This window comes from Coffea arabica, chromosome 5c (assembly GCF_036785885.1).
Source record: "Coffea arabica cultivar ET-39 chromosome 5c, Coffea Arabica ET-39 HiFi, whole genome shotgun sequence".
NCBI classification, from domain to species: domain Eukaryota; kingdom Viridiplantae; phylum Streptophyta; class Magnoliopsida; order Gentianales; family Rubiaceae; genus Coffea; species Coffea arabica.
In genome coordinates, this window is record NC_092319.1 from 735,112 (window position 1) to 744,431 (window position 9,320).

Genomic DNA, 9,320 nt, shown 5'->3' on the forward strand with positions numbered 1-9,320 from the left:
GTGATTTGAATATTTTTTTTAATCATTTAAGGAGAAAATAGATCTCTGCAATTCACCTTTTTTAATTTCAATCATTAAGGTGAAGATTTTTGTGGGAAAGAGGAAGAATTAAATAAAGAAGAAAGAGAAAAAGAAATAAAAGAAAGGTAAATGGAAAGTCAAAATAATGCAAGGGCAATTTTGTCCTAAAAAGGATTAAGTGAGGGAAATTAAAGGTTATGAGGTAAACTGAGAAATGGGGTATTCTTTAAGGGGATAAAATGTGATTAACCCTAAATAAAAGAAAAGAAACACGCGCTGCACGTTGGAATGAACATGGGTAGTAGGGTAGTAAGTTGCGTGATGGGGGTGCTGGGCGTGAGGGATGTAGGCGAGTGAAGGAGACGGAGATAATCCCCGATCCAAACGACTCCGTGCCCTAATTTACCAGATCAACATAAAACTCCTTCTCATACACTCTCTTTCCCTCACCTCTCATCTCAAGCGAGTAGTAGTAGCGGCAGTGGTAGAAGAATAAGAAGCGAGGGAAAGCAGCAGTCCACGCCCAGACCCCTCGCGTGGATTTGCAGTTTTTTTTTCTTTTGCGCAGATTCAATCTCTCTCTCTCCCTCTCTCCCCCTCTCTCTCTGGAGCGTCGAGTATAACAAACCGGTAGGTAGCTACTACTCTATAATTCGTTCCTCACTCCCCCACCCCCGACTCCACCGACCCCCCCTGATGTCCCTTTTCTTCTCAATTCTCCCTGCTCCCTTTTCCGCCGTCCTCCTCCTCCTCCTCCTCCGCCCCTCTCCCGACCATAATACTCCGAAACCGTGGTTATTTGTCTACCGCTAATAATATAAACTAAGTAGTTACTTATTTCCATGACCGAATGAGGATTGATGCCTAACATGTCTTTATCATTCTATGCTTGCTCCCTCTGTTGGTGGAATTTTGCTACTATAATTATACTCCTTCTACTGCACAGCCTCCAGTCCACTCTTATATTTGTTTATATAGTACTAGTTAATTAGTCTAATTAAGCTCGCTCCATTAGCCCTATGAATATTGTTATTTAATTAAGCACAAAAAAAAAAAAAAGGAAAGGACTATGGATATTGTTAGCGGTGGAAGAATCATGCTTCCACCGCCGTGGGTTTTTTTTTTTTTTTTTTTTTAATTGTTAGCAAAATCTGGAGGAGTTATGTTGTGCCTAAACCAGGAGAAACTGCAGCAGCTTCACGTAAACGTTCTCTATTCATTTCATTTCTGCTTGTGAACATCACCCGAATCACATAAAAACTCGGATAGAACCTGCAGTCAACATTTTAATCTAGTGTCTGTGTCAGCTTATCACTGGTGCTGCCATTGGCTCTTATATCTTTCGCTTCTATTTACTTGTGGATGTGGCTGGAATGATCAATCTCTGTATTTTCATTCCTTTTCTTGCACCGTACCTCAACTCAGACCTTCATAGCGCCCGCCCCCCCAGCTACTTTTGCAATACTTTGATATTTTCTTTTTCCAAGAACCACTTCAATCCAAAATAAGAATTTCAAAATCTAAGTTCATTTCAATCAATATGATGGTCTAAGTTTTCGCGGATACACACTGCCAAGAGTTTAGACACGCGTACTTGGATGGTATATACTTAATATGAGCTGTCAATATGATGTCTCAGAAGAATACTTTGCCTCATCTCAAGTCAAAATACCTCACTAGTGTTTAACAACATATCACGCAGATCCCATACTGGCATCCATGTTATATTCTGTGGACATTGCACGCAGCTTTTAGCCTAAGCATGGTCTCGTTTGAGACATTAAATGGTAGTATATGGGGAATTATCCATGTCCTGTATCTTTTAAGTAGCTTGTTTCAAACTATGGATTGGTTTGGAATGTTGCTAGCTTATTACTAAAATTACGATGTGAGCAGTTGACATCTCATGCATTCTACTACCAAAAGCACATGCTTCAGTGTGGGGACTTTGACTACATTCTATCTTGAATTGATTGCGTCTCGGATTCTGTCTGCACTTATATTTCCAGTTTCGGTTACTTGGTTGATTAATCAGGAATTATTATCTTATCAACTCACCGTTTTCATTCTCTCTTTCTTTCTTTCTTTCTTTTCTTCCATTAAGATGAGCACAACTTGTGATGTTCGAGGGCCTCTTCAAGTTTTGTAAATTTCCAAAACTGGCAGAATCATTTGCTTCCTAGAAAAGTTCATTGCATTTGTCTTATTGGCAACTGTATTCTCTTCTATTATTGGTTTCTTGCAAGAAGGAACAAGATGAACAAGCAATTTCATTTTGGAAATCTGCAGACTATAGAGGCTTGAACTGGATCAATATGTTCGGGTTTCTTGGGTTTTAGGTTATCTGTTGACAACATTTTTATTTTTATTTTTTTACCCCTTGCTGTCTTTCTTTCTATACATTTAAAGAATAGCTTTTATTTCATGGGGACTTTAAGTTGTCAAACTGGAGTCTATCCAAGTCCTTTTTTCTTTCTACTTTTTCTTCACGACAAATATCACTATACTATCTAAAATTTTCAGTTTTCAAATTTCTCTCATGATGCACGAAGTTAAAGTGTATTAGGCTGAAATGTGACATTGTCTCCATATTCCCATTGAAGGTGCTGGGAATTCTGATTCAGATAATTTGTGGGACTAGATAGTTGCCCATTTTCTATAGTTATGTCAGAATCAGATGCAAATTTCATACTACTATGTGCAAGGGATAGCTTTCTGCCCCATCCAACTGTAGATTTTTGTGCTACCTGTGGTGGATGTGACAGCCATTTAATACACAATAGAAGTTCATCATTCTCTAAGATCTGCAAGGAATTTCAGAGATCTTATCATCTAGATGGCAATTTGGTGCAATGATAACATTAGATGCAAAATGGTTTTTTGCCTTTTGATATGGATTTCTTCATGTAGTTGGCTTTATTTATTCAAGTAGCCTTCATAATACTATTAAATATATTGATTAAATGTTAGAAACATTTGTTTGGCAGAGTTAATTTCCAAGTGGATTAGGTGTTGGCACTTTCTGTGTAAGGGAAAGCTTATTTCTTAATGAAGGCTGTATATTTTCTTGTTTGGTCAATGGAAAAAACTAAATTTTTCTAATTAAACTTTTATTCAAGATTAAAGATATAGTTTTATCTAATTCCATAATTAGAAATTGGATGTATGAAATTGTATTAAGTTTTGTGATACCTGTGCATACCCAATTCTTATGCTTGTGTGTATCAAAAGTGTGGCCACGATCTATTTTATTGGGTTGTCAGGAGAAGAGCTAATAGAACTACTTTGCACCTCGACTAGTGCAGGATGTTCTTAAGAAACCAAATGCTTAGGTGTTGTTTGGTCACACAGTCATTGTCTGTTATGGTGTTCTCGTTTGCAAAATGTGAAATTGGTATTGGGGAAGGGGGGAGGGGGACATTGTTTGATTGCTGTTTATCTTTTATACTTATGAAAAATGTTTGCAATGCATAGACCGAAACTTTAAATGGAAAATAGGTGTTTCCGTCTTTTGTGCATGCAGATAGTGCAAATTAATGAGATTTCATCCTTGTGTCGTAATGGAAACAAAAGTGCAGTTATCTTTTAACCACCTTCTCTCCATATTCTCCATTGCCTTTCCTTCCTAGCCATGCTCTGCCATCCCCCATCCTTCAAACTTTTCCTTAATGTCTCCTTCCTCTCAATTCCCTCTTCCTTGCGTTTGCTCTCTGCCTCCACAATCCAAATTCCTTGTTTATAACTCCAACCAAAAGTCACCCCCATTCCCTCCGCGTGAAACTCACCTCTTCTTCCCTTATTTCTGTTGTCTGAGTTTTCTCTCCTGCCTCACCCTTCTCTGTCCCCAGCCTGTCGCCCCCATGCGCTTGTCAATTGGACCACCCTCCTCCCATTCTCCACTTCCTTCACGCTTGTTGCTCCTTTAGCAGCCCTGCTTTGACAAACATTCACTTCTTTTCTAAAGGGCAGCCTTCCATATTGTTTAATGAGGCACTAAATGGTGTCAATTGTAATTTCAGGACAGAAGGAAACTAGTTAAATTAGTCCTATGAAGCTTTCACTAGAGGAGAATCTAGATGAAAGAAAGAGTAATGGAAAAAGTTAAAAAAAAGAAAAGGAGGAAAGAGAAAGGAAAGATGACATAAAAGAAAAAGCTAAATGGAGGGGGAAAAGCAGATGAATGAGACAGAAATTAGAAACTATCGGTGACTGCGAACATGTTTTCTCATGTTGGTTTTTGGACAATAATCTGTTTCATGCATGTATATAATTATATTTTCCTGGAAATGAACTCAAAATGTGTTATCTATGATAAGCACGACAAACAGGAAAATGGTCTCTTATGTTGTTTGGTAGAGTTTGCTGAGTTGTTATCTTGTCTTGATCTTATTACTCTGTTATTCTTTTTTATTGGATTTTGGATTTGGGTCTTAGCCAGATGTTAGGGAGAGGAAGACCATCTTTGGCTATTACAAGTGGGGATTGGAGTTGGATAAGCTCTCTCTTTTCAAAATGCTTGGGCTTTGAACGTTGCAAAATTGGAGCACTTGGGTTGTTAGACGGATGTACGAGTTAAGATTTCAGCCAGAATGTAATGGGGTCGGCTTTTCCTCTAAAGTACTTTGGTGGAAACGGCTTACAACATGTCATTTTGTTTCCTGTTCCAAATTCAGAAGCTTTTTTTTTTTTTTTGAAAACCATACGAAGTATGAATCTTGAGCTTTACAGACTCAATCCAGAAGAATAAAAGGAAGATTCTTGGAAAGTGACACATATTGTCAATGGCCTTACCTTCTAAGCTAATTTTCTTCCTGACTGAGGAATAAGGAAATGCTTGTGACAATAGCTGCAGGAGAAATAAAAGATTTTTTTCTTGATACTGAGTTTCTGCTGTGTACTATTACTTAGTTAACTCTTCCGTTCTAATATCTCGATAACATTTTAAATTATTGAATGGTTATGCTAGTCATAATTATATGCTGCATTATTTGTTTCCTCCCTTTGGAAGCTAGCCAAAAAAAAAAAAAAAAAGTCTACACATGAGCATGAAACTTGCTTTTGGTGATTGATTTTAAAAAAGATGATTTCCTGTATTTTTTGAATAGCCTCTATTTGCTCTCGCTTATGTGTATGTTTCTCTGTTCAGGTATGTATAAATAGTACTATTATTGACTGGGAAAACAGGGTGTGCCATGGATATAGACCTTAGATTACCTTCTGAAGAACATGATAAGGAGGATGAAGAGTCAAATGGACTTGCTCATATGCTTGATGGTGAAGAAGAGAAACCTCATAACGAAGATGGTGTGAGTGGAAACATGGTGGATATCGAGGATAAATTACATGCACAAAATGGAGGGGGCATGATTATTCCTGTGGGAGACTTTGTGGAATCGAAAGAGGATATCTTGCTTGAGCCCCTCGCTGGAATGGAATTTGAATCACTTGCAGAAGCATATGCCTTCTATCAAGAATATGCCAGATCTACAGGATTTAATACTGCAATACAGAACAGCAGACGTTCCAAGACATCCAGGGAATTCATTGATGCTAAGTTTGCATGTTCCAGGTATGGAACCAAACGTGAATACGAGAAATCTGTAAATCGCCCGCGCAGTAGACAAGGGAACCGGCAGGATTCTGAAAATGCCACAGGTCGAAGAGCATGTGCCAAGACAGATTGCAAAGCAAGCATGCATGTTAAGAGAAGACCCGATGCAAAATGGATTATACATAGATTTGAGAAAGAACATAACCATGAGCTTCTGCCTGCCCAGGCTGTGAGTGAACAGACACGAAAGATGTATGCTGCAATGGCAAGACAATTTGCTGAGTACAAAAATTTGGTTGGCCTCAAAAGTGACTCAAGAAGCCCCTTTGAGAAAAGCCGGAATCAAGCAATTGAAGTAGGAGATGCAAGCTGTTTGCTAGAATTTTTCAATCAAATGCAGAGCACAAATTCCAACTTCTTTTATGCAGTTGAGATAAGTGAAGATCAGCGTCTTAAGAATTTCTTCTGGGTTGATGCCAAAAGTAGGTATGACTATGCTAATTTCAGTGATGTGGTTGCTTTTGATACTACCTATGTTCGAAGCAAGTATAAGATGCCTCTGGCTCTTTTTGTGGGGGTCAATCAACACTATCAGTTCATGCTACTTGGATGTGCTTTAGTATCTGATGAAAGTGATACTACTTATTCTTGGGTAATGAGAACATGGTTAAAGGCGATGGGTGGTCAACCTCCAAAATTGATTATTACTGATCAAGACATGGTCTTGAAGTCCGTTGTGTCAGAGGTTTTTCCTTCAGCTTACCATTACTTTTTTCTCTGGCATATAGTTGGAAAGGTAACTGAAACACTTAGCCATGTCATTAAACAAAATGAGAAATTCATGGTGAAGTTTGAAAAATGCATTTACAGGTCATGGATGGAAGAGGAGTTTGAGAAAAGATGGTTGAAGTTGGTTGATAGATTTGAGCTTAAAGAAAATGAATTGGTGGAGTCTTTATATGCAGATCGCACAAAATGGGTGCCCCTGTTTTTGACGAATGCATTTTTGGCTGGAATGTCTACTGTTCAGCGATCAGAGAGCGTGAATAGTTTCTTTGACAAATATTTGCACAAGAAGACTACTGTGCAAGAGTTTGTCAAACAGTATGATGCAATATTGCAGGACAGATATGAAGAAGAAGCAAAAGCAGATTCTGATACATGGAACAAGCAACCTGCATTGAAGTCTCCATCCCCATTTGAGAAGCATGTAGCCAGCATTTACACCCATGCTGTGTTTAAGAAATTTCAAGTTGAGGTCCTAGGAGCAGTTGCTTGTATTCCTAAAAGAGAGAGGCAAGAGGAGATGACCATTACTTTCAGGGTTGAAGATTTTGAAAAAAATCAGGAGTTCTTTGTTACTTTGAATGAATTAAAGTCTGAAGTATCTTGTGTATGCCATTTGTTCGAATATAAAGGTTTTCTTTGTAGGCATGCAATGATTGTTCTTCAAATTTGTGGGATTTCCACCATTCCATCCCAATATATATTGAAACGGTGGATGAAAGATGCCAAAAGTAGGTATTCAGTAGGAGAGGGGTCTGAACAGTTGCAATCAAGGGTGCAACGATACAATGAACTTTACCAACGGGCTATGAAGCTGATTGAAGAAGGCTCACTATCCCAAGAGAGTTACAACTTTGCACTCCGTGCACTTGATGATGCTTTTGGGAACTGTGTTAGTGTAAACAACTCTAATAAAAATATTGCAGATGCCGGAACGTCAACCACACCTGGACTTCTCTGCATTGAAGAAGATGAGCAAAGTAGAAGCATGGGCAAGACAAATAAGACAAATAAAAAGAATAGTACAACCAAGAAAAGGAAGGTACATTTTGGATGCTCAGTAATCTATTTTCTTTAATTTTAGAATTAATATAAAATGCGATTCCTGGATTGCAGGTAAACTCGGATTCTGACATCATGACTGTTGGGGCATCAGATGGCTTGCAACCATTGGTTTGTTCTCTAGAATCTTGTTGGACTGCCATATTAATTGGCCATTTCTTTCTGTCTATTGGCTTAATCATCGAGGACATTCCAAAATACTGTCTCCATGAACCTACATTGATCATTCTATTTTTTTAGATGATAAATCTTAAATCACTAGCAGCGTTGAAAAATTTTTAGACAAGGGGGTCCAGATGCTTAGCACTAAGCATGTTTGAAGTTCTTTTGAGTTGTTATTGTCCATGCGGTGAAGATCTAGGTCCACTCATCTAAAGATTTTTTCACAGTGACAATGCACCTAACATTAATCCTTTCGTAATTGCTACTTTGCATCTGATATGTTGATTATTTGTCTAATTTTGTAGGAGAAGTTAAGCTCAAGACCAGTTAATCTTGATGGCTATTTTGGCCATCAACAGGGTGTTCAAGGAATGGTATGATATAAATATAATGTGCTTTGGTATGTGTTAGTAGAATGGTAGTTGTGCTTTTCTAAGTTGGTAGATTGTCTTTTCGGCAGGTACAGCTGAACTTAATGGCTCCTACTCGAGAAAATTACTATGCAAACCAGCAGACCATTCAGGGGCTAGTATGTCATTGTCATTATAACTGGTATACATTAGGATTGCTGTTGAAGGTATAAAGTATAAATTGTATTCATTCTGGTTTTATTCTGCAGGGACAGTTAAATTCTATAGCACCTTCGCATGACAGCTATTATGGAAGTCAGCCAACCATACATGGGCTGGTATGTGTTTTTTCTTGTTCTCAATGTTTTTGCTTATATAACCTGAACTTGGAATCACATTTAGCATCTGTGCTTGCAGGGGCAGATGGACTTCCTCCGTGCTTCAAGTTTCACATATGGCATTCGGGTCAGTGCTAGAAAAATGACATGAAAATATTGTGGGATATCTAATATCTACTGTATGTATGAGATACTTACTTTTCCTCCTCCTTTTGCAATTTTTTTTTTTGGTCAGGAGGAGCCGAATATAAGATCCACACAGTTGCATGATGACGCTTCTAGACATGCATGAGGAACTTTTTTAATGCTAAGGTAGTAACTGTTGTACCTCAGTTTTGGCATATGTATATCCTGTTGGACCTAAGCTCGTTGGGTGCAAGGCATCGACTTATCTGAATAGGGGTAAAAACCTTGTTGTGACATTAAATTCTGTGTAGCACTTGAAATGCTTTGGACATTCTGGACGTGGTCCTCTATTGTTGCTGAAGATTAGACGACTTGTTTTGGTGTCTGTTGAATAATGAGGCGAGCAGTGATATATTATTAATTGTGAAATGTACTTGTGATTGACTCAGGGTATCTAAGGCACTTTGTAGTTTGAAACTCTCAGAACTCGTACTTTTCTAAACCAGTTAGATTTGGGAATACGAGCAGTCAATTGTAAAGGAGGAAAAGGAGACTGTAGGCAAGAAGAGTCTAGTTGAATAGCCAAGGGAGAGTAATGATAAAAGTCATCGTAATTGGTAGGTGATCATCTGGTTGTTGACAATTGAAGATGCTAATTGCTAACTATGCTTGTCGCAGCTTCTTCGCGATGGTTGTTCATTGTGTTCAGTATGAACAGAAGTCAAGTTTGCTCGTTTTTTCTTAATAGTTCATATTAACGTCAGCATTTTCCTGTATTTAATTAAGGCAAAACTCGTGCACGGGGAGGATAAAAATTTTCAAGGTAATCAGTCAATGTGTGTCTGCTGCTTTTCTAAGATGATGATCCATCCCAATGTTTGCCTTGCCTATAATTTTCATTTTCATGCCAGAAATGCTCTTACA

At 38.2% G+C, this 9,320-nt stretch overlaps 1 protein-coding gene across 5 annotated transcripts; it reads left to right on the forward strand.

The window, feature by feature from the left end:
• The first annotated feature begins 320 nt into the window (after nt 1–320).
• On the forward strand, nt 321–8,849 carry LOC113688279 (protein FAR-RED ELONGATED HYPOCOTYL 3). 5 transcript variants are annotated; one of them, XM_072050368.1, is made up of 9 exons: nt 321–651; nt 4,456–4,620; nt 5,168–7,400; nt 7,475–7,531; nt 7,888–7,956; nt 8,043–8,111; nt 8,202–8,270; nt 8,350–8,397; nt 8,506–8,849. In XM_072050368.1, the coding sequence occupies exons 3-9, from the start codon at nt 5,214–5,216 to the stop codon at nt 8,560–8,562; spliced, it is 2,556 nt and encodes an 851-aa protein (XP_071906469.1). In that variant the 5' UTR covers nt 321–651; nt 4,456–4,620; nt 5,168–5,213; the 3' UTR covers nt 8,563–8,849. The 5 variants fall into 5 exon arrangements, with proteins under 5 accessions (XP_071906469.1, XP_071906470.1, XP_071906471.1 ...); XM_072050369.1 differs by having other exon boundaries at nt 4,456–4,592; XM_072050370.1 differs by having other exon boundaries at nt 4,456–4,586.
• The last annotated feature ends 471 nt before the right edge of the window (nt 8,850–9,320 follow it).

What these genes read in the sequence shown, in the direction of transcription:
- LOC113688279 (XM_072050368.1), top strand. Translation starts at nt 5,214, where the DNA reads ATGGATATAGACCTTAGATTACCTTCTGAAGAACATGATAAGGAGGAT. An exon ending in GTACAACCAAGAAAAGGAAG is followed by an intron (nt 7,401 to 7,474) that starts GTACATTTTGGA and finishes CCTGGATTGCAG; the next exon opens with GTAAACTCGGATTCTGACAT. An exon ending in CAGATGGCTTGCAACCATTG is followed by an intron (nt 7,532 to 7,887) that starts GTTTGTTCTCTA and finishes CTAATTTTGTAG; the next exon opens with GAGAAGTTAAGCTCAAGACC.